This window comes from Erythrolamprus reginae, chromosome 1 (assembly GCF_031021105.1).
Source record: "Erythrolamprus reginae isolate rEryReg1 chromosome 1, rEryReg1.hap1, whole genome shotgun sequence".
Classification (NCBI taxonomy): domain Eukaryota; kingdom Metazoa; phylum Chordata; class Lepidosauria; order Squamata; family Dipsadidae; genus Erythrolamprus; species Erythrolamprus reginae.
Window position 1 is genome coordinate 243,785,011 of NC_091950.1, and position 27,957 is coordinate 243,812,967.

Genomic DNA, 27,957 nt, shown 5'->3' on the forward strand with positions numbered 1-27,957 from the left:
TTTTAAGTAATCCAACAATATATTCTTTTTAATGGTATAATATTTAGAACATGAACTTTGCTCGTTTATAGTTTGACTTAAAAAATACACACCACATTCATAAATCAATAAATAGGATTAACAAAATTACTCAAATCAGACAAAACTTTAACAAGAATGGTTTGAAATGTTACTATATGCACGGTACATTTGAAAAGTATTAGAATTAGTAAATGAATTGTTTCATGTCAATACATAAAGCCCCTTCTTCACCTTCTTCATCCAGCATTAGAGATATTTTCCCATATCCTTTGCATCACAACAAATACCATCCAGCTGAGTTATCAGATTCTCACAGAACCTTTTTCAGGAATGTCAGGGAGAGAAGTGGGGACGTCAGCTTCCTCTTCCCTTATTACATTTACATTAATCTTGTTTCAGATTGTTTTGACCAATGCCTGAATTCTACAAATATTCATACCGGTATTCTTAGGCAAGAATTCAGCTGAATAAGAAACACGAATGAGTTGCAATCCTTTACATTCGTTTCTTCGTCTTAGTAAGCAGTTTTCTTTAGGTATTGAACTACTTCACATTGTCTGAAGCTGATATAATCTTGGACCTTTTTTCAAGAAATAGCCCTGATCATTTAAAGATGCAATGAAGTTTTCAAAGTCAGGTATCTAAAAACAAATTTAAACAAGAAACAATAGCTGTGTGATGAAGACCAACTATAAAATATTATTTTGGAAAGGGTTTTTAAAGTCTATCCATGGTGTTTCTTAAGATTTTTTTCTCTCGGGATTCCTTCTCATTTAAAAAAATTATAGAGGACATCCAAAGAGATTTCGTTTGTATGGGTTACATTTTATTGATATTTGTGAAATTAAAAAATTAACACTGATGCCTTCATTACTGTTGTTGCTTCTCATAATTATGTGATGGGATTTAATGTATAATTTTTCAACATAGGCAGAAAAATAGTTTTGATTTTGTGGACCTCTTCCAGAGTTTTGGGAAACCCCCATTTAAGAAACCATGCCATAAGGCAATGGGTTTATTTGGTACCCTAGAGCAGCGTTTCCCAACCGGTGTGCGGCGGCACACTAGTGTGCCGCGAGACACGGGCAGGTGTGCCGCGAAGCTCCTAGGAAAGCTCCAGCCTAAACATTACCCCAATATTTTTTGTTATGCGCATATTGCATTCAATAATATCAAACTCAAATATCATTTCTAAAGTAAAGCTGGAACTCCAGGTCCTTTTCATCAATAGAACCAATAGTAACCCTCTCCCGTCCAACTGTTTACATCAATAGCTAATTGTGTTCTTCTAGAGCAGGGTTCTCCAATCTTGGCAACTTTAAGACTTGTGGACTGCAACTCCCAGAGTTCCTTAGCGAGCTCCTCAGTTCCACAAGTCTTAAAGTTGTCAAGGTTGGAGACCCCTGTTCTACAGTACATATTTATTTTAACTTACTTGCATATTGAATTCATTAGCAACCTGTCGAAGTTGATGAAGCTCAAAAATGTTGTTATAAGTTCTTTCTGCAACACGATGGAGGGAAGAAATAAATTTCTTTGCTTGTGACCGTTTGCTCATTCCAGAACCATGCTGAGAACGCTCAAAATCCAATTTCCCAAACTCATCAGAGTAAGTTCCTAACATACTTGAGAAAAGAGTAAACTAAAATAAACATGTCAGCAAGAAATTAAAATTAAAGATACAACTGCAAACGAGGCAGAGAACTTTCTTTGAATTTTTCCTTAAACAGAAAGTTTTAATGAGCTTAAAAAATAGCACAAAAATAATTCTATTCAGGTTGTGCTTGGTTTACTGAATGCATGTTTAGATTATTTTTCAAAATACTTTGATTTCTATTTGCTGAAAAATGCTTCAGTTTGCATATCGTTCAGTCTGTAGGTTGCAAGTTCATAGATTTTTATGCTATTACTGTGGTACTTTATTAAGTTTATACTACCTGTATTTCATTATTTCAACAACATCCTCAGCATCTTCTTTGGTGGCCTTTTCTCTTAACTCTAATCTTGATCGTGCCTTAAAGAAAAGCAGAAATGCTAATATTATATACAAATCACCCATATTTAATTGGATTAGAAATCGCATAGTTAGAATCACATTCACATTAAAAATATTTCTATGAATAAGCCACAGTTTGCTTAGTTGGGCTGACACAATACTGAGCTACAAACCATTTTTTAACAAATCATAATAGTTGAGTTGACATTCCATGTCAAGCCAAGTCCCATGACTGAGCATCCTGATTATGAATTGCATTATCACAAGGTTTCTGAATTTTGTAATTTTTTGTTTTGTTTTGCAAAAACGTGTCAGTACAAACTGATGAATCGCAAATAAATGAAAAATATTAAATAGCTAATATACCAATCTTACTAAAACTTCAATTAATTAAAAAAGATTGAAAAGAGATATGAGAGAAACCATACTTTAGCATCAAAATAGGTGTTCTGCATATATTGTGGCAGTCTCAGGTTAACCCCATAGTTTAAAGAACCATACATACACCAAGGAACAAACTCTATTTCAAAATTTAGAAAGCTTGCCAATTAGAATAGATAGTATTATTTACATAGTGGTTTGCTTTTAATAAATCCTCAACCATGATTTGATCTTGGATGAAAGAGCAGACGTGGCATATATCACTGATATTTGGAGAAAGATTTCCTTCTTGGGGATGTACCTATCTGTATTTCAGACGTTGCATCAATTATAACTCCAAGGTAAATAAGGTGGAGATAAAATTGTCATCTACAAGATACTACAGGAGGCAACTGGTACTGCTCCATAGGTAACTGGATGTGAGGTGCTATTTTTAGACTAGGTTTGAAGGACAAGCGGAGAGTGATGATATTGCACTGGCCTCCCTGCTGTACAGCAACTGTTTTGAATCTGTCTGACGAATAAGATTTGCTGAGGGAAGGGCCATTTTCCTACAGACAGAATGCTACCTCCAGTGACTCCCAGACTTGAATCTATTTAGTGATGCTTTCTCTCCTATGGAACAGCTTACTCCAAAATATCTGGACCGCTCCATCCTTATTTATTTCTTTTTCTTTGTTTTTGGTGCCTTCAAGCCATTGTTGATATATACAGGTGTCTTCATGTATGTTTATATATATTGTATATACATGTGTATATGTATAGATCAATGCCAGTTTGTTAATTTATAGTACCACAAAAAATGATAGAAACATTGGTTTTCCTCAAGTCACAAAAATATTTAGATTTGATCCATCTCCAATGTCAGGTAGCATCAACATATGCCATTTAAAATAAACCAGATATAAGTCACCATAAGAAAAAAATATGTATTACAGTCTCTGTGTTTTAAAATCCAGTACTTTGGGCTGTCAAAATACACTTACTATAAAATTCCTAGTAACAGTTATAAAATGAATCAGTACCTCAGTAAGGCGGATCAATGATTCTAGCTGTCGTGTTGTGATGGGTGTACTATCTGCTCTTTGACTTTGTTGTCTGAGCTCAAGATAGAATTTCTGTAGTATCTGAGCAGCTTCTGGAGAGAGCTTGGGATGAACATATTGCCTTGCATAGCCAACATATTTCTTTAACAACTGATGTGGAATTGGGTCACAGTTTTCTCCTGGAATGAGCTAACATTTAAAAATACTATTTAGACATTATAATATTCCATTTCAACTGGAAAAAAATAAATGATAGGAGCAGATAAGAGCTATAATAACTCACAGAATTTAATGACACAAGTTAACCTCCCATCTCAGCCTCAGAAGCACAAAAAAGTCATCACATTTGTTACATGTATTCTCACATTGGAATGTTAAAGCACTGTACAAAAACGAAGCTTAATAATTGAGATCTACCTCCCCAGTGTTTTTTCCACTGGAACTGGCATCTCTTTATCTCTCACAGAGTGTTTGCCCAAAAGCTTATTGCTTCCAAGCGGAAACCGAACACTTAACCAAAAACTTCAAGGAAAGTTATTTTAACAAAGTTATTTATTTATTTAGATGTGATTTGATTTTTATCTCACCTTTATTATTTTATAAGTAACTCAAAGCAGAGAACACATCGACTACTTCCTCCTCCTATTTTCCCCACAACAACAACCCTGTGAGATGATTTGGCCTGAGAGAAGGTTGACTGGCACCCAAATCACCCAGCCAGCTTTCAGGCCCAAGATGGGACTACTATAAGTCTCCTGGTTATTTCTAGACCAGAATCTTAACCACTATATTAAAATGGATCTCTGAAATCTAATTCTGTAGCCTTCTAAAATCACACAGAACTTTTAGGAGGGTTCAATATATGAAAACCATTCTTATACCAGAGACAGTAAACCCAAGCAGTCAAAAATTCTAAGAATGTGCAAAGCTCAATCCATGGCATCTGACTTTCCTATCCTTTGTTTTCTAGCTGTATATATTTTGTAGGGGTGAAGATAAGCTCAGAAAATTAAATCCCAATCACAAATATATATATATATATTGGATATTGCCAATTTCCATTTATTCTCTTCATGTATTACAGAATTCTCATTTTCTAACCACAGAAGTCAAACATTTTCTAGATTACTGCATGAGGCCAGCAGCTTCAAGAACAGAAAAGATAAAAGAAATAATTCAGTCCCCAGTAATGCTATAATGTTAGGTTTGCAAACTATGCTACAGCAAAAAAGGAGTATCGTATTCCTCTAATACTCAACTTACCTCAAACATACTAAATGTACAAAACAACTTATCTCAAAACTATTTATCTCAAATGTATTAAATATATCGTTTTTTCTAGAGCCAGGGTAGCACAGGCTACTTCAGCTAACCACTAGCAGTAGTTCAGCAGTTCAAATCTCACTACCGGCTCAAGGTGACTCAGCCTTCTGTCCTTCTGGAGTGGGTAAAATGAGACCCAGATTGTTGGGGGCAATATGCTGATTCTGTAAACCGCTTAGAGAGAGCTATAAAAGTACTATGAAGCAGTACATAAGTCTAAATGCTGTTGCTATTTCCAGACATCAACAGCATTCCCTGATGATAAGATATAGTAAGTCAAAACATGAACAAATATTTTACCTTTAATCTCTCTGCTAGTGGTTTGTCTGAAAGAACTTCAAGAACTGATATATTTGAATTCTGGGAATGCTCACGAATCACAGTAGCACTGCTGCATCCAGACTGTTTTCCATTTCTCATCGCCATTACATGTTCAGAAAGCAAATGATCATGATCTTCATTTGGAACATCCAGCAGTATGAATACCAAGTCAAATCGGGATAACAAAGCACTTCCCATCCTACATGGATAAATCAAATCCAGTACAGTACTACAATTCTACCTCAAAGAACTGAATACAGCTTAAGAATTTACCCAAAATTCACACAATGTAAGTTAAGATTTCTTACTTTTTTGCTTGTCTTGTAAACTATAAAGCAGACAGTTTGAAAATACAGTACTTACTTTAAATTCTCAGATACAGTTTTGGCTTTGTTATAGTGACCCCCAACCGGATTTGCTGCAGCTATAATTGATGTCCTTGCTGGCAAGCTGCAAACAATGCCAGCCTTAGCAAGACTAATACTTTGTTGTTCCATAGCTTCCAGCAAAGCTTGGTGCTGGCTCCCCATTTTATCGAACTCATCAATTCCACATATACCTAAAAAGAAAAATAATTACAAAGGAAGCAAGGCAATTACTTGTTCAACACTAAAAAGATTTATGTTATAAAATTCATCATGCTCAAAATGAAATTTATTCAGGAAAAAATTAGTATTTAAATGTGAGAATTCTCTTTTTATTAAGATGTAAAATCTTTCACGGTAAGCATTTAAAGAACACTGCTGAGCTAATAGGTTTTTGGAATTCCTAAATAAGACTTATTGTTAATAAATTATTGGATGTATTATTATGCTACACTTTGATCTATACTTTTTTTTTTTCAAGATAACATAAATATTACCCATGTTACACCAACACTCCGCAGTCTGTATTGGTTGTCGATTGGTTTCCGTTCACAATTCAAAGTGTTGGTTATGACCTATAAAGCCCTTCATGGCACCAGACCAGAATATCTGCGAGACCGCCTTCTGCCGCACGAATCTCAGCAACCGGTTAGGTCCCACAGAGTCGGCCTTCTCCAGGTCAGGTCGACTAAACAATGTCGGCTGGCAGGACCCAGGGGAAGAGTCTTGTCTGTGGCAGCCCCGACCCTCTGGAACCAGCTCCCCCCGAAAATCAGGACTGCCCCCACCCTCCTTGCCTTTCGTAAACTTCTTAAAACCCACCTCTGCCGTCAGGCATGGGGGAACTAAGACATCTCCCCTTGCCTATGTAGTTTTATGTATGGAATGTTTGTGTGTATGTTTTTATATAAGGATTTTTTTAGATTTTTAGTGTAAAATTGTTATTTTAGACTTAATATTAGATTTGCCATTGTATACTGTTTTATCACTGCTGTGAGCCGCCCCGAGTCTGCGGAGAGGGGCGGCATACAAATCTAATTATTAATAATAATAATAATAATAATAATAACAACAACAATAATAACAATAATAATAACAATAATAGCAACAACAACAACAACAACAACAAATGCCTCAATTCTCATCAAATAACTTTCTGACAGGGTACTTGAGTTGCAACTCGTCACATTCTGTTAGGCATGCGCATATCAGTTTTTTGCAACTGATATGGAAAACTCAAAACAGCCGATCATTTAAGCAGTGGACTCCTTGGTGCTCTCCAAACCCAGTTGTTTTGCCTGAAGATGTTTTATTACCAGACTAAGTAAATCTAAAAAAAGTGCTTTACAAAAAGGAGTGGTGAATTTTCAAAATGAAGGAAAATATTTAATCAGTTTAGCTCTCGGGATCACACTGGCTCACATGGTTAGAACCCTGGATTGGAGGTTAGCAAGCCCATGTTCCAGACTGAAATGCTGCTGAACGGCAGGGTGAGCAGCCGTCCCTCCAACTCCAAGGACAAGAGCCTCCACAGGTATTTCCCAGACAGCAGTGATGTCACAGCTAATGTTTTCAACCCAAAAATCACCTTAAGTGGTGCCTCTGACATGAATGGGAGAGGAATTAATCTCTAAGTATCTGTCTATGTACCAGTAAATATTTCTTGCCTTCTATAATCAACACTACCAGTCTACACATTTTATTTCTCTCTCATAACACTCCTCCCATTCTCTGGTTCCCAATGTTTGAAAAAGATATACCTGTCTGTTAAGACTGCATCTCAAGTTTCCAGTAAAAGGCAAGTTTATACCATCATAAATGTGCCCATCTATAATGTTTACATAGTTTTCATGTCCGAATAAATACACTTGAACACACTACCTTGGTCTCCAAGTACAAGGGCACCAGCTTCCAGTGCAAAATCTCCAGAGGAACTGTCTCGAGACAGAGTTACAGTCAGACCAGCTGTACTAGTGGCATTGCCACAGACATATACTCCCCGTGGTGCAATATTGCACACAGCCTGAAAAAACAAATTGAAAAAGCTAGCTTTGCATGTTATAGACCAATTACTCATATTGATAACATACACAATTACAGTGGTCCCTCGACCATCGCGAGGGTTCCGTTCCAGGACCCCAAGCGATGATCGATTTTTCGCGAAGTAGCGGTGCGGAAGTAAAAACACCATCTCCGCATGCGCAGATGGTGTTTTTACTTCCACCGCCGCCCGCCCTTCGCCCGCCCACCCCGTTGCTCGCGCCTGGGGTTTCCCCGCGCGCGTGCCGCCCGCCCGCCCACGCCGTTGCTGGGGCTGCTTCCCAGCTGGGAAGCGGAGCTGGGGTTTCCCCAAGCGCGCGCGCACCGCCCGCCCGCCCACGCTGTTGCTGGGGCTGCTTCCCAGCTGGGAAGCGGAGCTGGGATGTCCCCAAGCGCGCGCGCGTTGCTGGGGCTGCTTCCCAGCTGGGAAGCGGAGCTGGGGTGTCCCCGCGCGTGCCGCCCGCCCGCCCATGCCGTTGCTCGCGCCGCCGTACCGGGGCAAGAGGGGGAAGACCCAGGGAAGCCGCCCAGGGAAACTCCACCATCTACGCATGCGTGGCCATAGAAAAAAGGCACGCATGCGCAGATGGTGGAGTTTACTTCCGGGTTGAAAACTAGCGATATAGCCCTTTCGCGATGCTCGAGGACGCGAAACTCGAGGGTTCACTGTATACTAACAAGAATAAAATGCCAAGGAAGAATATATGCAATTTTTGAAACAATACAATAGTCAGTGCATGTATAAATAAATGAAGTCATACTTGCAACATCTGACTTTTCCCCAGTCCTGGATCTCCAACCATGAGAAGATGTGGGTCCCCTCGAATAGGAATCCTGTTTTTATCATCCATATATTTTTGGCATCCTCCAAATAATGCCAACACTAAACCAGCTTTTACCACCTGTGACAAGGGAAAGCAATCCATAAAATATTTGCAAGGGATAATTCAATTTCAGTACAACATGAACCAGTTATTCCCTATTAATATTTGTACAAAGCTTCTAACTCTTCAGAAGTAATAAAAATGAAATGGTAACATACCAGATTCAGACAGTGCAGCATCAAATAAAGCCCTCCAAAAATTGTTACAAAATCTTTTACAGCACAATAGTGCCAGAACAATAAAGATGTTATTTTATCATACAAGTCTTTGCAACCATTATGCACTTTTTAATTCATGGATCATTTAAATAAAATAATAGTACATTTTGATAGGTAGCTATTAAGCATATTGTCAGAACACTTCCATATAATTTTATTAAGGTCTTGAAAACAAGCATAAATCAGATTATGTAAGGAATAAAAAACTCATTTTAATGCTGATATATTGAATATTATTAATATTGCTAATAGAGGGATTACAGTAACAGAAACACCACAAAAACAATTCACATTTTCTTTGCAGGCCATTAAAATGTAGTTTATAAACTAGGCCCATAATATATTTTAGTTTCTACTAAGCATTTGGAATTCGAATCATAGAATATTTCTGTTAGAGTATACTTACCTCATGACCATAAATAGTAGGACAAAGAGAACTAGGAAAAAAACAAATTGTATTACCAGGTTAAATATAATTATAATAATAATAATAATAATAATAATAATAATAATAACAACAACAACAACAATAACAACAACAACAACAACAATAATAATAATAATGATAACAATAATGATAACAATAATAATAACAATAATAATAATAACAATTTATTAGATTAGTATGCCGCCCCTCTCCAAAGACTCAGGGCAGCTCACAACACATATAATGGAAAACATATTTAAGGTTACGTATTTCAAATCTATTTATAAACAAATCCTGTATAAAAAGGAATTCATCTGAATTGTGTAGCATGTGCATTGTGCGATACTAATTAAGTATGGGTGCATATTGGTTTACCTATGGGGAGGGGAATTATCCTCTTGCATATTTTACTCAAGGGGGCAAACATATCAATATTCCATTCTATTTTCTCCTGAGCAATATTCCTATGAAGTGGGTAGGGCTGAGAGAGAGTGATTGGCCCAAAGTCACCCAGCTGGTTTTCATGCCCAAGGCAGGACTAGGATTCATAATCTCATTTCTAGGCCAGCACCTTAACCACTACATCAAACTGGTTCTCTCCTATCAAATTCTATAGCCTTCTAAAAGTACATAGACAAAGTATGAGATTATTACTATACTAGGGAGAGAAAACCCAAGGCAGCCAAGAAGGCTACAATCCGTAGCATCTGGCTTTCCTGTACTTTGCAAAGTAAGTTTTCTAAACGATATATTGTGGGGGCAAAGAGAAACTCAGAAAATTTAAATTCTGATCAGAACAAATAGTATCTACTAGATATTAGTTACTCTTTGACCTGCAGAGAGAAGTGGAACAACTGTGGCAATAGAAAGCGAATACAGTGATCCCTCAAGTTTCGCGATCTCGATGTTCGCTAAACGCTATATCGCGAGTTTTCAACCCGGAAGTAAACTCCACCATCTGCGCATGCGTGCCCTTCCACGCATGCGTAGATGGTGGAGTTTCCCCGCCGGGCAGAGGCTTCCCTGGGTCTTCCCCCTCTTGCCCCGGTAAGGCGCGAGCAACGGCGTGGGCGGGTGGGCGGCACACGCGCGGGGAAACCCCAGGGCTGCTTCTCAGCTGAGAAGCGGCCCCAGCAACAGCGCGGGGGGTGGGCGGCACGCGCGCGCGCGGGGGAAACCCCAGGGCCGCTTCTCAGCTGAGAAGCGGCCCCAGCAACAGCGCGGGGGGCGGGCGGCACGCGCGCGCGCGGGGGAAACCCCAGGGCCGCTTCTCAGCTGAGAAGCGGCCCCAGCAACAGCGCGGGGGGCGGGCGGCACGCGCGCGCGCGGGGGAAACCCCAGGGCCGCTTCTCAGCTGAGAAGCGGCCCCAGCAACAGCGCGGGGGGGCGGGCGGCACGCGCGCGCGCGGGGGAAACCCCAGGGCCGCTTCTCAGCTGAGAAGCGGCCCCAGCAACAGCGCGGGGGGCGGGCGGCACGCGCGCGCGCGCGGGGGAAACCCCAGGGCCGCTTCTCAGCTGAGAAGCGGCCCCAGCAACAGCGCGGGGGGCGGGCGGCACGCGCGCGCGCGGGGGAAACCCCAGGGCCGCTTCTCAGCTGAGAAGCGGCCCCAGCAACAGCGCGGGGGGCGGGCGGCACGCGCGCGCGCGCGGGGGAAACCCCAGGGCCGCTTCTCAGCTGAGAAGCGGCCCCAGCAACAGCGCGGGGGGCGGGCGGCACGCGCGCGCGCGGGGGAAACCCCAGGGCCGCTTCTCAGCTGAGAAGCGGCCCCAGCAACAGCGCGGGGGGCGGGCGGCACGCGCGCGCGCGGGGGAAACCCCAGGGCCGCTTCTCAGCTGAGAAGCGGCCCCAGCAACAGCGCGGGGGGCGGGCGGCACGCGCGCGCGCGGGGGAAACCCCAGGGCCGCTTCTCAGCTGAGAAGCGGCCCCAGCAACAGCGCGGGGGGCGGGCGGCACGCGCGCGGACAAGCAGCAGCAGCGAGGCGGCGGGGAAACCCAATCTTCGGCTCCTCGCTGCTGCTGTGGAAATAAAAACACCATCTGCGCATGCGCAGATGGTGTTTTTACTTCCGCACCGCTACTTCGCGACAAATCGATCATCGCGAGGGGTCCTGGAACGGAACCCTCGCGATGATCGAGGGATCACTGTATGTACCAAATAGTATATAAGGCACCTTGGATGCAATCCCAAAACATCTGAAACATTTGAACACAATTAGCACTGAATAAAATCACTAGCAGTCAATTGTAAAACATAGCTCTAGTTGGAGTTTACATCCTGTGATGATATCTTTAATACCATCAAGTATCAACATCTGCTTATTCCTGATCCTTAGGAAGGATTCAGTAGTCAGATACCAATGCCAAATCTAGTCTAAACATCTGTCTGACTGTGCAACTAGTCACAACAGTAGCAATAACATTTTGTTGCAATGTTTTTAACTGTTTTAAACCCAGAGCCTTTTGGAGTGGGTAGCTATGCTAAATCTAATAAATTATTTATTATGCCACTGAAATCAATTCGAGTTAAATGTAATTAAGTTTAGGGTTTAGGTTTAAGGCTATCTTTCATAATGGATTGGATTTCCAACATGTATAAATGTTCACTTATTACACAAAAAGAAATCTTGTACTGTATTTAAGACTATCCTTTTAGATAACAAACAAGCAACAGAAATAAATCATTGTAGCCTAATATTAAACCAGTCATAGATTGAAAAAATACTTTAAAGACTGATTGTCAGTGGACAAAGATAACCTTTATAACCTTTTAAAGCCTCATGCTTTGTCCACAATTGTATTTATGATGTCATAAATGGTATGGTTGACATCATCTCCTTCATCTGAAGTTTTTCAACAATGCCATATTTTGGCAGCAGCACAGGGGATGGCATTATCTGCCATTTCCTACGATATTGTGAGAATTCATAGTAAGCTCTTTATACTGCATTTCTATCAGTTCAACTGGGTGGTAAGACGTTTTACAAATATTTATTGTCAAAGTTATATTTTGCCTTTCACAGGGTGGGAGGGACAGGGAGACAGAACTTTCCCTCAACCACAACACTACCTGTGAGAAAGGTGGAGTTAACAGAGGATGATTGGCTCCAAGTCACCTACAAACCCATTGTGGACTTGAGCCTGTGTTTCGCCAATGCCCATAGAACAGCTTAACACCTGCACCACACTGGCTCTCAATAATTCTCTTACTGTCACATTTAAAACACATAAATTCCTTGTTTGCTGATTTATACATCTTCTATATCTGATGGATGCGGTAGGAGAGATCCCCCATTAGTGTTAGAGGGGTTTGGAGGGGGGGCATGGAATTATCTTGCGTTAAAACAAAATTACAATTTACTATCATCAGGCACCGGTCCACCAGTAGTACTTGCTAACTTTATCTGACTTGGAAACTAAGCATGATGAGCCTTGATTAATAGTTAAATGGGAGACTGCCAAGGTATCCCAGTTCTGTAAGCTTTATTGGGAAATTAGACCACTGCTCATGAAGAAGGAAAAGGCAAACTACTATTGTGCAGTTGTCAACTCCATGGATAGGTTACCAGCTGAACATGGATCAGAAAAAAACTAACTTGTAGTCATGCTGGATTTCCTGGTAATGACACTATTTAATTATTTTAGGCTCTCATCTTGGGTAGGGATTTTCTATGTCCTGTTGTCTATTTTCAATCCAGTTCTAGAATACCAATAAAGGGAAATTTGTAACTTTACAGTTAACGTGAAGGGTCCTTGGTGTTCTCTGAGCTTGGTTGTTTTCTTGCAGATGTTTCATTACCAAAACTAGGTAACATCATCAGTGATATTAGATTAGTTTGGGTAATGAAACATCTGCCAGAAAACAACCAAGCTCCGAGAGCATCAAGGATACTTAAGCTCTAGAATACCCATAAGGAAAAAGAATAAAAGGATAAATAGCAAGTGTAGACAGATTAAATATTATAATTGCTTTGTTTGTTTTGATGTGACATTTAGAATATTGTGACTCCTACCAAATTAAATGCTAGAAGCAACTTGAAGCTACTCTTTCATGAATATCAAGAATATATTGTAATCGTCCAATCTCTGACTTTTTTTTCTACAATATCATGTTCAGAAACATTAATAACTTACGTTTTACAAAATATTTTTTTATAAAAAAGAACATGTACTGTACACATAAGTGAATACTCATAATGGCTGGGCTGAAATGTGGGGACAAATAAAATATATCCCCTGATTTGAAATAAATGGCATACCTGACAATAAGCTTGAACAGATTCTCTTCAGCTTGGATTTCTTGGACTGCATAAAGATCTTTAAGTGAAAACTCCAGGCATCCTTGCTGGTTTAACCCATGTTCATCATTCTTGATTTTCTGGCCTTTTGTATTACTGATAGAGTTTGCTTCAATGTATAATAGGAAGACACATTTATCATTTTTATTTCTTGAGGATCCTGTTAAAATATCAATGGAAAGATCATGATCATCTTTCTGCTTTAAGTTGTAACTTAGGATGTTACCAGATTTGGGTAATGAAATGTCAGCTTTGAGCTAAACATATTTTCCTTTATTACATGGCTTTATCTGCCCTGTTTTGTAAAGTATATTTATTTATTTACTGCATTTGTACCCCACCATAATCCAAGTGATTCTTAGAGGCTTATATGATGGAGAAACATTAAAACGGCCATAATAAATCTTAAAATCCAATAAATAAGCTACAAGACCCAAGTAAACTAAGATAAAGTAACTGCAAGATAAAAATACAAAAATGGCTAAAACTCCGTGTTTAGTTACAATGATCTCTGGAAATGTTGAATTTTCACCATCTTGAATGCTATGAAGGACAATAAGTCCATAAGACTGCTCTGCCACTAAAAATACAGCAATTTTTGGCTTCAGCTGTCCTCACTACCCAAAAGTAAAGAACTAAGAACATTTTCTCTCTGAAAACAGTTTTCAAGTAGTTGTGTATCAATATACAGTGATCCCCCGGGTATCGCGACCCCGATCATTGCGAAACGGCTATATCGCGAGTTTTCAACCCGGAAGTAACACCATCTGCACGCATGCGTAGATGGTGGAGTTTGCGTTCCGGCAGATCAGCTGCTGGGCGGCCGAAGGAACGTTCCCTGGGTCTTCCCGCCGGCATGGGGGGCTTCCTAGCACCCCCCAAACCCGGGTTGGGGGCTGGGGGGGGTGCTAGGAAGCTCCCCATGATGGCGGAGACCTGTTAAAACACTCGCGCGGCTTCCAAACTGAGTCCTGAAGCCAAGCGCAGAAGTTCGCCTTTGGCGCTTGGCTTCAGGACTCAGTTTGGAAGCCGCGCGAGTGTTTTAACAGGTCTCCGCCATCATGGGGAGCTTCCTAGCACCCCCCCCGAGCCCCCAACCCGGGTTTGGGGGGTGCTAGGAAGATCCCATTGTTGGCGGAGACCTTTTAAAACACTCGCGCGGCTTCCAAAACGAGTCCTGAAGCCAAGCGCCAAAGGCGAACTTCTGCGCTTGGCTTCAGGACTCGGTTTGGAAGCCGCGCGAGTGTTTTAAAAGGTCTCCGCCAACAATGGGAGCTTCCTAGCACCCCCCAAACCCGGGTTGGGGGCTCGGGGGGGTGCTAGGAAGCTCCCATTGTTGGCGGAGACCTGTTAAAACACTCGCGCGGCTTCCAAACCGAGTCCTGAAGCCAAGCGCAGAAGTTCGCCTTTGGCGCTTGGCTTCAGGACTCGTTTTGGAAGCCGCGCGAGTGTTTTAAAAGGTCTCCGCCAACAATGGGATCTTCCTAGCACCCCCCAAACCCGGGTTGGGGGCTCGGGGGGGGTGCTAGGAAGCTCCCCATGATGGCGGAGACCTGTTAAAACACTCGCGCGGCTTCCAAACCGAGTCCTGAAGCCAAGCGCAGAAGTTCGCCTTTGGCGCTTGGCTTCAGGACTCAGTTTGGAAGCCGCGCGAGTGTTTTAAAAGGTCTCCGCCAACAATGGGAGCTTCCTAGCACCCCCCAAACCCGGGTTGGGGGCTCGGGGGGGTGCTAGGAAGCTCCCCATGATGGCGGAGACCTGTTAAAACACTCGCGCGGCTTCCAAACCGAGTCCTGAAGCCAAGCGCAGAAGTTCGCCTTTGGCGCTTGGCTTCAGGACTCAGTTTGGAAGCCGCGCGAGTGTTTTAAAAGGTCTCCGCCAACAATGGGAGCTTCCTAGCACCCCCCAAACCCGGGTTGGGGGCTCGGGGGGGGTGCTAGGAAGCTCCCATTGTTGGCGGAGACCTGTTAAAACACTCGCGCGGCTTCCAAACCGAGTCCTGAAGCCAAGCGCAGAAGTTCGCCTTTGGCGCTTGGCTTCAGGACTCGTTTTGGAAGCCGCGCGAGTGTTTTAAAAGGTCTCCGCCAACAATGGGATCTTCCTAGCACCCCCCAAACCCGGGTTGGGGGCTCGGGGGGGGTGCTAGGAAGCTCCCCATGATGGCGGAGACCTGTTAAAACACTCGCGCGGCTTCCAAACCGAGTCCTGAAGCCAAGCGCAGAAGTTCGCCTTTGGCGCTTGGCTTCAGGACTCGGTTTGGAAGCCGCGCGAGTGTTTTAACAGGTCTCCGCCATCATGGGGAGCTTCCTAGCACCCCCCCCGAGCCCCCAACCCGGGTTTGGGGGGTGCTAGGAAGTTCCCATTGTTGGCGGAGACCTTTTAAAACACTCGCGCGGCTTCCAAACTGAGTCCTGAAGCCAAGCGCAGAAGTTCGCCTTTGGCGCTTGGCTTCAGGACTCAGCTTGGAAGCCGCGCGAGTGTTTTAAAAGGTCTCCGCCAACAATGGGAGCTTCCTAGCACCCCCCAAACCCGGGTTGGGGGCTCGGGGGGGTGCTAGGAAGCTCCCCATGATGGCAGAGACCTGTTAAAACACTCGCGCGGCTTCCAAACCGAGTCCTGAAGCCAAGCGCCAAAGGCGAACTTCTGCGCTTGGCTTCAGGACTCGGTTTGGAAGCCGCGCGAGTGTTTTAACAGGTCTCCGCCATCATGGGGAGCTTCCTAGCACCCCCACTGAGCCCCCAACCCGGGTTTGGGGGGTGCTAGGAAGATCCCATTGTTGGCGGAGACCTTTTAAAACACTCGCGCGGCTTCCAAACTGAGTCCTGAAGCCAAGCGCAGAAGTTCGCCTTTGGCGCTTGGCTTCAGGACTCAGTTTGGAAGCCGCGCGAGTGTTTTAAAAGGTCTCCGCCAACAATGGGAGCTTCCTAGCACCCCCCAAACCCGGGTTGGGGGCTCGGGGGGGTGCTAGGAAGCTCCCCATGATGGCGGAGACCTGTTAAAACACTCGCGCGGCTTCCAAACCGAGTCCTGAAGCCAAGCGCAGAAGTTCGCCTTTGGCGCTTGGCTTTAGGGCTCAGTTTGTAAGCCGCGCGGGTGTTTTAAAACCCCAATCTTCGGCTCCTCGCTGCTGCGGCGGAAGTAAAAACACCATCTGCGCATGCGCAGATGGTGTTTTTACTTCCGCAGCGCTACTTCGCGAAAACCCGATCATTGCGAGGGGTCCTGGAACGGAACCCTCGCAATGATCGGGGGATCACTGTACTATTTTAATTTAAATCTTGTGGCTATAGTCTTTGACACTAATTAAGTTTTACTTTGACCCACTAATAGGGAAAAATATAATTATACACATCAGACAACTGAATTAATAGCCATTTCATAAAATTGCTAAAAAATACTATACAAGTGTCAAAACATAAAAGTTGATATAGTTCACCTTCTTCCGTGTTCGATACCTTGACAATTCCTGCAACAGTAATCACATCGCCTGGAACACAACTGTCCACAAGATCATGAACCAATTCACATTCTATTGTCCGAGGAATTCTCCCAGCTTCTCGCTGATCATCCAACATACGTTCTTGAATTCTGGAATATCAAGTTAATTAAAAAGATATAATACCATTTGTGGAGGAGAACGAAGCTTTATAAAATATTGAGCATATATAGGTAGATCAAAACAAGCATTTTGACTTTTCCTTTCATTCTGGAGTACCAACATATTTTTGGAAAATACTTCTCAGTGCTGAAGATAAGATTAAATGAATTATGAATCAAAGATGCACAAAATCTTCCTTAAAATATCCACCCATCCTTAGAAAAACACACAAATCTTGTGGAGAAAGAAGTACAATTAACCAGAATTCACACTACCAATCTTACAGGAAAAGGAGATTGCTGTCTCTGGATTAAAGATAACTTTAGAGAAAAAAATGAGAGATTTTCTTTGAATGCAATTATTATTCAACAGAACTTTTTAACATTACAGTAAAAGAGACTGTATAATTAATTCATTGAGTTTACTGTAAATGATCTAAGTTTCCAAAATATTATGGTAACATTATATATTTACTTAATCGACTGCCAGTCCACTGTAACTGTGTAAGGAGAACTTCTATCTGCAATGAACGATCGTCCATGACATCCGGGCAAAGAACACTGAAACACATTAATATTCAAATGTAGTACAAATGAAAGTTTATACCATAACCATATTTGTTTTGGGAGGCTTGCACTTATGCTTGATTCATTTATCTTTCCATCATAAAAATTACTCTTAAAGTGAATTACAATTTGTAAAATCCCTTTATCAAGATATGATTTGTGTCCTTAAATGTACAGTGAATAGAACATCGTGAAAACTTATTATCATACTTTTTGGAGTATAAGATGCACCTTAGTTTTTGGGGAAGAAAATAGGAAAAAGAATCTGTTTACCAGGTATTCATCTGGTTAGCGTCCTTAGTCTGGTCACTTTCAGCACATTATTTTATCCCCTGGTTAAGGGCTTAAAAAAACCTTTATTCTGAGAGAGTAACAATGAAAGAGCTTGCAAGCTAGTAAAGGCTGGGAACATCATTAGCACCTGGAAAGAAACAGTCTGAACAAGTAGAGCAATGGGAAAAACCCTGCAAAGACTTATGGCTTGGAAAACATTCTTTGCAGAGAGTAACAATGAAAGAGCTTGGGTACATTAATAGCATCTGGTTAGGCTGGAAAGAAACATCTGGAGCAAGTAAAGCAATTTTTAAAAACCTACAAAGATAGAGTTTGGAGAACATTCTTGGTAGAGAGTAACAATGAAAGAGCTTGCAAGCCAGTAAAAGATGGGAACATTGTTAGCACCTGCTAACATTTGGAACAAATAGAGAATGAAAAAAAATCAAAAGACATGGTTTGGACATTTTTTGCAGAGAATAACAATGAAAGAACTTGCAAGCAGGTAAGAGCTGGGAATATCGTTAGCACCTGGTTAGGTCTGGAAAGAAAGTTATTGGGAGCAAGTTAGAGCAATGAAAAAACTCTGCAAAGACTTAGGGCTTGGAAAACATTCTTCACAGAGAGAAACAACGAAAGAACCTGCAAGGTAAGAGCTGGAAAGATCGGTAGCAGCTAGTTGGGGGGGGGGGGGGGGGAGGAGAATCTACATTCAGAGTATAAGACGCACCCTAATTATCAGCCTCTCTTAGGGAGGAAAAAGGTGTGTCTTATACACCGAAAAATACAGTACAGTACTTAAAATACTACTTAGAAAAAAGTAGGAGGTAGCTCTTTTGATTTGAGGGCTTTTTAATTACCTTTGTTGGAAGTGTATATTTTCCATCAGGGAGAGGAAAACTCTGAGTATTTCCACAGGTATTGCATATAAAGGCCATCTTGATGCACATAGGTTTAATGTTACTAACACGCACAACAGTTCCACGTAAAGCAACATACTTCCCATAGCAATTAGCTCGAATATTCTTAATTTGAGTAATTGGGTCATAGTTATACACTCTAAAAATATAAAAGCATATTCAAATTAAATAAATATCCTGATAATTCAGTAGGAGTTCATTGTTTAAAATACTACTACTGTATTCATATACTGCTAATAACAATTGGTGAAAGCAATGGTGTGTGTAATAGATTAGTGTGGTAATAAAAAATAATTTACCATAATTTACATGTGTCATGGGTTTAAATGAAACTTATTTTAATTTTCTCTAAATGAAGCCAATGCATTATTTGTTTTCCTAGATTATACTACATATGTTAAAATAACATTTTTTTTCTATTGTGAGTCAGTCTTGGCACAAATATATTACAATTGTAAAAACTTATTTCTGTGTATCCACTTTCATTTATACTGAAATTATAATTATTTACCAGACCAAAATTCAGATAAAAGCTGCATACATTTGGATATTAATACATTTTAATAGTTAATCAGAATATTAAACATAAAACCTTTATTAAACATAAAACCTTTTTCTTAATTAACTTATTCTTGCATAATATAATTGCTACACTCAGTTTAGGAACCTTTATAATGTCATAATTTTAGAAAATAATAAATCCAATGGTGCAAAAAAAATCAAAACATTCAGTAATGTCTTGAAATATTTAGTCTTACTACTTCAAACAAAAATAGAATGTTCAAGCTGTAATACATCATTCCAATTATATAACAATCTCTGCAAAGACATAATGAAAAAAGTCCTTCCACAGATTTGGTACATGATGAGATCTTTTCAAAGCAATATCCTTCAAGGCAGACAATTATTGTTAGGTAGTCAGAATGAAAGTCCATATTACTTGCATTGAGGCATAATAAATCCCACAATTGTAAATTCTGGAGAAGGGCTATTAGAGGCACACTTAAGCCCATTTAATTTTTTTATATTTTTCTATATAATGAACTTCTCTGAAATTATTTCTGAGTGACTCATGGGTAACCTTGCAGGTGTCTATGGTTTCTATAGAATAGCTTCCCAGAGGAGATAAAATAGAAAACCGCATTTGCTATAAAATAGAAAAAATATTTGGCCTCACATATCAAATAAACAGAAAGATGCAATCCTACCAAGACATTTCTCTGAACTAAGTGTGCCATTGATAAATCTAAATGTTGGCAAATACCGTAAATTATTCCTATATGCAGCAATATTATTGCTCATCATTTTAATTAGGTGAGTGAAGGACTGGTATAGGTGGTTTGAACCAGAGAAACTCCATTGTTGTCTATTTCTCTTTTTAGCAGCTTTCTCTGCCTTGCACATTCCTGGAAAGATCATGTGGTTGCTATTATATAAAAAAAAAGTACCATCCTTTCCCTCAGAAGCAGTAGATTTAAAATTAACTCTCCTTTCCTTTTGTAGATAAATTATCTAGAAAATTTTGTATAGTCAGCTATCAGAGACAGAAACACAAGGACAAAGGGTACAATATTTTAGCAATGAACCCACCTTCTGAGAGGGCCATCAACTAGTGGTATGAATAAGTTACTAGTTGTTGCCTATTGCTTTCCAGTTATAATGTGATTTTTGTGTGTGGGTTTTTTTTAATGTATAAAAACTATTCTAATTTACTGTATTTTTCAGAAGTTTTTGATTTGCAATTTGGATCCCAAGAACACCTCTTTGTTCAGATACAGAATAAAGAGGGTGCAATTTCTTGCCTTGTGTGGTAAATTGGCTCTTTGCATCAGGTAAAAACAATCATATCATTGACTGGGGCTGATCCACAATTTGGTCAATATGTTTACTGGTACAAGTTTAATACCAAGTTTTCTATAATACTCTAGAAATTAGTAATATTAAATTTTTATAGGATTTCTTATGCTATCATTTTCTAAAAATGTCACAGAGCTCTTGCCATTTTGTATTCATATACAAGAAAGTTTGCAAAACATTTTAAAACATTTTCAGTTTTTCTCATAATAAAAAAAAATAGATACCTTGCATGAATAAGTGGTACATTTATAATAGGCTCTTGGTCAAGGGGCAGCCCTTCTTGCTCTCGCAGCTTTGCAGCATGCTTTTCAAGGTCTTTGATCAATACCTTGGAGAATAAAAAAGAAACTGCCTGACTTTGATTAAATTAATTAGCAGCAGCAGCCAAAAAAGCCAACTCAATCCTAAGCTGCATCAACAGAGGAATACGCTCCAAGACCAGGGAAGTACTAATACCACTCTACTATGCCCTGGTCAGACCCCACCTGGAGTACTGCATCCAATTTTGGTCACCTCACTACAAAAAAGACATCGAAACTCTGGAGAAGGTGCAAAAAAGAGCAACCAAAATGATTAGGGGACTCGAAACCAAGACTTACGAAGAGAGATTGAGAGAACTGGGCATGGACAGCCCAGAAAAAAGAAGGTCTAGAGGGGACATGATAGCAGTTTACAGATACTTGAGGGGATGCCACGGTGAGGAGGGGGTCTCTTTATTCCCCAGGGCACCAGAGGGCCGGACGAGGAACAATGGTTGGAAGCTGACCAAGGAGAGATTCAACCTGGAAATAAGGAAGAACTTCCTGACGGTCAGAGCGATCAACCAATGCAACTGCCTGCCAGGGGAGGTGGTGAACTCCCCAACTCTAGACACCTTCAAGAGGAGATTGGACTTCCATTTGGCTCGGGTGCTGTAGGGTTTCCTGCTCGGGCAGGGGGTTGGACTCGATGACCTAACGGTCCCTTTCAACTCTATTAATAAATAAAATAAACATAGAAATATCATTTTTAGAAGCAGATGTTGCTATTAACTATCAAAGGGAAGCTTATTTTTCTTTTCCACTGTAGTATGCATTGTCCCTGCTATACTATTCCAAAGGACCACCTAACCCCACAATCCTCTGTAATTAGAAACCAAACTATTTGGCATTGTAAAGATATTCTAATGCAGTTGTGTCTAGTTTTCATCTGCTTTTGTATGAGAAAATTCTGATGTGAATGTCAAGAATGTTCCTATACATGCATGTGCAGATATCCAAACAGCCTTTGAAACAACTATATAACACTTCTAAATGATGGGACTACTTTAATTCATATTCTGCTCAGGCTAGCCTGCTTTTCAAAACGTAGGAATTCTTGTTTAACACACATATGCAGGATTTCACTGTCAAGCAGTTATAAAATATTCATCATCCTTCCTTTTTTATGGTTACATAATTTACCCCTAGAATATAAACTAAATGATTTATTTGAAGATTTGGACTCAAACTTTATGTAAATTTCTAAGTGCTGTTGAGTTCAGCCAGGCTTTATTTTAAGATATGTATATATGGTTAGTACAGTATTTCTTTTTTGTATTAAATGTAAATATAATTGTTCTCTTAGATAAGATTTGCATTTTGTGAATAAGTTTTTGGAATGTAAAAATATTTGTCTAGTTCCTTTACCTGATGTATGGCCAAACCCATGCAGTCCAAAATTCTTTGCGGTGTATCTCTTAAATCAACAGCAATATCAGGTAATGATTCCACTAGTTCTTTATCACACATCAGTTCCTTATAATCCACAAGAATACTTCCTTTTCTTTCTACTTCATCCTACAAAATAGAAGTGTGTGAATTTGTTTTCAGTAGTTACAACTCTTTTTTTTGTTCACTCCATTACACATTATTTTAATCATAGCACAAGCATTCCCAAATACTAAAGAAAAATATTTTACTAAAAATACCAACTGCCTCATATTCCAAAATATGAATCAGCTGCATTATGAGGATCGTCTCATACATTCTTTGTTCATTGAACTTAGCAAAACCACTGACATACGCTTCCCTCTTTTCACTTTGAACACAAAATAAAAAAGATAAACCAGATAAATTTGACTGAAAGGTTAACACATGCTATGTAAATAATTAAATATGTGAAAAACAAAATGAGTATAGTTGAGGACAAGGGGACTTCCTTATTTTCTAAAAAATTATCCATCCATCCAAATACAAAATATAGCATTAAAAATTAGATCACAGAGCACTGAAGAGTAAGATTAAACAAATTTTCTAAAGATTCTGACAGAATCAATCTGCAAAATTGTCTTAGAAAAAACAATTAAAATGCTCATAAATTCATTCATTCACTCACTCACTCATTCATTCATTCAATTTCTAGGCCACTCTTCTCTTGAGATTAGGAGGAATCCTTGGATTCCCCTAGCATATAAATACAAGTAGCAAATAGACAAATATGTGGTTAAACCAGCTTCAGAAAACGAAAGTATTCCAAACAATATGTATAGTCTAATAACTTACCTTATCATAAAACTCTATTCGAGATTTGAAAAAGGTTTCAAAGGCTACAATCTTCTGAACAAAAGGTGAGTTGTCATCATAGTCTAAATTAGAGAACTTTGATTAATAGCTGATATAGTTATGACTATAGATAACATTGAACATATAAGAACATATTAATGAACAAACTCACTGATTTTATAAGCCAATTTTTAATATACAGTGGTACCTCTACCTAAGAATGCCTCTGCTTAAGAACTTTTCTAGATAAGAACCGGGTGTTCAATATACTATTTTTGCCTCTTCTTAAGAACCATTTTCTACTTAAGAACCTGAGCCCAGAAAAATTTCCAGGGAATTTGAGAGCGGCACAAGGCCCCAGCCAGTTTCCTGCTATTCTCCCTTTAATCCCGGCTATCTCGGGCTTTTCTGGGCTGCCAGAGGAGCATTTTGGTGGCGCTTAAGGAGGCTTTGGCAGTCCAGAGTGAACAAAGCATTTTCCTTTCTCTGGGTGCTTGGAGAGGGAATAAACCACTTTGCTGTGGTGTCTCCCTCGTGCTGCCTCCCATACATATGGCGTGAGGTTGCCATCCAAAGTGTCTGGATGCGGAAAGGCAAAAGGGGGTGCTTCTCCCTGGCCGCATCAACTCGGCTTCAGCCAAACCGAGGAGTCACCACAGTGAAGGAAAATGCACCGGCTACAAAGCGGATGAGCGAGAGGAGAGGGGAGCCCCTCAGTATGGGAAGGAAGAGGAAGCAGGTAGCAGCAGCAGCAGCCGCCTTTCGGTCAAAGGAGCGGGAGGTTCCCCCTTCTCGCCCGCCTGGTTTCTCTCTAGCACAGCCTCGCGCCGGGTGTATGGGAGGCGTGTGCTCCTCCTCGCCGCCTCAGAGTCCTTCTTTTTTTTTTTTAAGCCTTTAAAGTTTTGGATTTTTTGATTCCCCTCACCTCACCTTCTTCCTTCGGCAGCAACTATCCTCCTCCTCCTCTTCTTCTTCCTCCTCCTCCTGCCACCCAAATTCCGATCTTTTATTTCTTTCCTAATGGGTTTGCATGCATTATTTGCTTTTACATTGATTCCCATGGGAAAAATTGCTTCTACTTACAAATTTTGCTACTTAAGAACCTGGTCACAGAATGAATTAAGTTCTTAAGTAGAGGTACCACTGTACTTTAATATAAAAATGTTATATTTAGCTGTAGCTTTAAAAAGTTCTCTTGAGGACTTAAAGATATTTACAAAACTAAGGATTTAATTTCTTCAGTTAAATATAACCTTGTAATATTGACCATATTTTATCTTATAAGCATTACTTTGATTGCTGATATCCTAATTAATAAAGCTACATGCCAGAGAAAAACCTTATGTTTTGGGCATACCGAAAATAAGTAATTGAATACATATGATAAAACCAGGATTTAATCATCATGTTATGTAGTAGTAAGTTGCAATGAGACAAGTCACACGCTAGGCCAAGACCAATTACATTAAGATTAGCAGTGCGTGTGAAATCCAACTACAGACTGCTTAGCAATGCATAGGAATGATATAGCATGGTTTCATTGAACACAAGTTTACTTCAATATATATATGGAAACTATTGAGATCCATGACAAGAAAACTCAATATGATGCCATTGTATTTTAGAGTAGTTTTTATATTTTAAAAATTAAAATTTTGTGAACTTTTGATCATATCCTAAAGCACATATTTAATTTATTCCTGATAAATTTTAGTTTTAATTTATGTGCCTTTCAAAATATTACATCACTCTTTTATATAGATAGGTTTCTTTACTGCAAACAGCACAACTTACACGAACCATATTATTGGTGCATGAAACAAACCATAAGGCTACATATGCAAATCCAAATGTTTAGAGAAAAGTATTCTACTTGCATTTTATTTTTATATGGTACCAGAGATATGCAATAAATCTTGTTTTTCATATGGCTTGTTGTAGAGCCTGCAGTTGATCAGAGCTGAGAGGGAATGGCTTCTGTATCCAAAGGATGAGTAGAATCTGGTCCCCCAACTCCTAGTCCAGCACCAATACTATACCATATTAGCTCTTTCTCAGTTTAAGGTGAGATTGTTATATTAAAATAAACCACCTGTTTGTTATTTCATCACACTTAGTCTGTTGTAATTTATGTCAATATACAGTATGTGCCTCTGCCAATCCAGGCTAATATTCCAGTCTTGGTTGCCTCATTCAGGCAAAGAAGGAATTTATGCGGACAGAATAGGAACAGTTTCTGCCAGTGATCCGAGCATACAATTGTACAATCTTTTTAAAAAAAAATCTATGCCCCTCTCTTCAAAATTTGCTCACAGTCTCCCAGAGCATAACCTACAGCTTTTAAATTCCAACCATAGCCAGCTCTCAGTTTGTATCATGTACAAAGAAAGGAAGACCTCACCTTCAGAGAAATAAAGTTTCCAGCCTTTATATGGAGTACGCTGGTCCTGTGTTGTTTGAATAAGATGAGGAAGTTGTGCTGAAAAATATTCCCTCAAAAATTAGTGATAAAGTTGAGCATTTTTAATTTGTTATTAAAAGCAATTTATATACAACATATTGTAGCTGCAAATACTGCATTTAAAATGATAAAGGTAATAACTCCCTGTACTGTACAGAGGGACAGTTTGATCATAAAATTCAGTTTTTAAAATTTTATCTAAACCATAGCATAATAATCTAGACTTCAGGCATTGTATTGTGCTGTTGTAAACTATTATTTTAAAAATTCAGAAAGTTTAGATTTTTTTTTAATCTCCAAAGTAAAAAAGATTATGCAGAGGTGACATGAGAAGTTATTTGGAATTACTTTGATTGAAACATTCTAGAATGAAAACATTCATTGTCACTGAAACAATGTCACTTCATGAGGTGTGTCTTCTTGGTGGCAGCCCCTTCCTTTTGGAGGTTATGTTCCCCACTCTGCCATCAATATATGGTTGGCCCCCAGGAAGGCCAAGGAAGATTGGCCAAAGATTATCAGAGTTCCCAACTGGTTGAGTTAAAATATATTTTATTTTTGACTGCCATTTCATTATTTTAGTAACATAAAGGGGATTTGATGGCATGCATTGTTTTCTGTGTTAACTTATTTTTGTACACTGCTTAGTCATGCTTTTTTACTTGGGCAATCATATGAATGCTATAAATGAATGAATAAAGCTGTGGAATTAACATACCCAACACTAATTTCTCACTAGCATTTTTCCAGTTTTCTTTCTGTCCACTTCCTTTTCCTCTCCCTTGCCATCTTCCTCTTCTCCACCTTTGAAAACCACCTCCTCCTCGTCCAGAATCTTTCCTGCTAGGCTCAATACTCATCTTGGCATTTTAACAGATCTGCATTCTGAATCAAAAGACAATACATGACAATACAGCATACATTAATTTTGAAAGTAATTATTAAGGCATACATCAATTTATTTCTATGCTGGTGTTCGCAGATTATTCTAAGTAGAATAGGTTCCTGACATCTAGCCCCTCTATATGCCCCAAAGCTGAATATTTGTTTAAGTCTTTAAATCAAACTAAACCATGGTTTAACTATGTTTTATTGAATAAATCACAATTAGTTATTTTTGGAAAATGTTTTACACTTTTCTTTACAACTGACGAACAATAGATTCACACAATAAATTGGAACGAAACTCGTAATATTATGAATAAACTCATATATGAATCTTCAATATTGAATGATAATTTCAAGGTAATATCCAACTGCTGTAAGAAATTAGACTGCTGTAAAAAATTAAATTGATTGGAACTTCAAGTGAGCTAATGTGGTAAGCCCATGACTGTTGGAATTGAATACAATAGGCATAGCACACAAAAGTATCCAAATGCATGTGTCGCAAATCTATTTGACTCAATTAATACAATCAGGAGTTACTTTCCAATAAATTTTGATAGCACTGCACTAAGACAGCTCAAGTGCAAAATCATTTTTTTAAAAAACTTTTATAGATAGTCCTCAACTTATGACCACAATTGAGTCCAATATTTATGTGGGGAATTTTGTTAAGTGAGTTTGGCCTCATTTTATGACTTTGGTTGCCACATTTCTGGCAAGTTGTTAAATTAGCAACACAATTGTTAAGTGAGTCTGCTTTTCCCACTAACACTGCCTGTCAGAAGATCGCAAAAGGTAAACCACCATAATAAATGTGAGTCAGTTGTCAAGCATCCGAATGTCAATCACCTGACCATGGGGATCCTGCAACAGTCTTAAGTGTGAAAAATGGTCATAAGTCACTTTTTTCCCACTGCCGTTGTAACTTGGAGCGGTCACTAAGGAAACTGTTCAAAGTCGAGGACTAACTGTACAGGTAAAACTGTTAAAGGAAAACATTGAATAAATAGACCCCTCCATTTCTTCTCATCACGATTCCCAAGCACATTCCATTAAATCAATTTTCTAAAAAATGAATTTAATCCAATTATCGGGGAAGGTGGGCCAACCTATATCCGGGATCCTTAGCTTTAGGCAAAATCCTTATATTCCTTATATAGTTCGGCGTTCCTTCATTTTGAGAAGGGGGGAAAATGAAAAATCCTCGGCCACTCCACCGAATGGGGAAAAGATTCGGCTAGATGTATATATTTATTGGTCACCCGAACGCTTCGCTTTGGAGATTCAAAGTTTCAGTTACCGCCGAATGTAGAAGAGAGAAGTTGAAAACCGTGGGCGACGGTCACGACGCCTCAAAGCGACCTCGACCGGGCCCTCCTCAATCTCTTCACGTCTATTGCCCCGTTTTGTTTCGTTCCTCCATTTAATTTTTGGCGCGGCGGAGCTTCCGTAGGCGTCGGGCGTTCCCAACCAATCAAAACCGGCGCCGCTGAGTTGCAGAAATTCCGCTCGCGACCCCTCCGAAAACCTAAGCGGAAAAAGGGCAAAGTCACG

At 39.9% G+C, this 27,957-nt stretch overlaps 1 protein-coding gene across 2 annotated transcripts; it reads right to left on the reverse strand.

Moving 5' to 3' along the window:
* MCM8 (minichromosome maintenance 8 homologous recombination repair factor) lies at nt 1-27,933 on the reverse strand. 2 transcript variants are annotated; one of them, XM_070732683.1, is made up of 19 exons: nt 27,704-27,933; nt 26,234-26,400; nt 25,456-25,533; nt 23,055-23,137; nt 22,200-22,349; nt 20,757-20,860; nt 18,616-18,814; nt 17,391-17,476; nt 16,755-16,906; nt 13,280-13,478; nt 9,002-9,032; nt 8,255-8,395; nt 7,335-7,476; nt 5,452-5,647; nt 5,068-5,287; nt 3,424-3,633; nt 1,959-2,035; nt 1,457-1,646; nt 1-662 (listed from the first exon to the last, which is right to left on the reverse strand). In XM_070732683.1, the coding sequence occupies exons 2-19, from the start codon at nt 26,373-26,375 to the stop codon at nt 570-572; spliced, it is 2,493 nt and encodes an 830-aa protein (XP_070588784.1). In that variant the 5' UTR covers nt 26,376-26,400; nt 27,704-27,933; the 3' UTR covers nt 1-569. The 2 variants fall into 2 exon arrangements, with proteins under 2 accessions (XP_070588784.1, XP_070588785.1); XM_070732684.1 differs by having other exon boundaries at nt 27,513-27,806.
* Between the last annotated feature and the right edge of the window lie 24 nt (nt 27,934-27,957).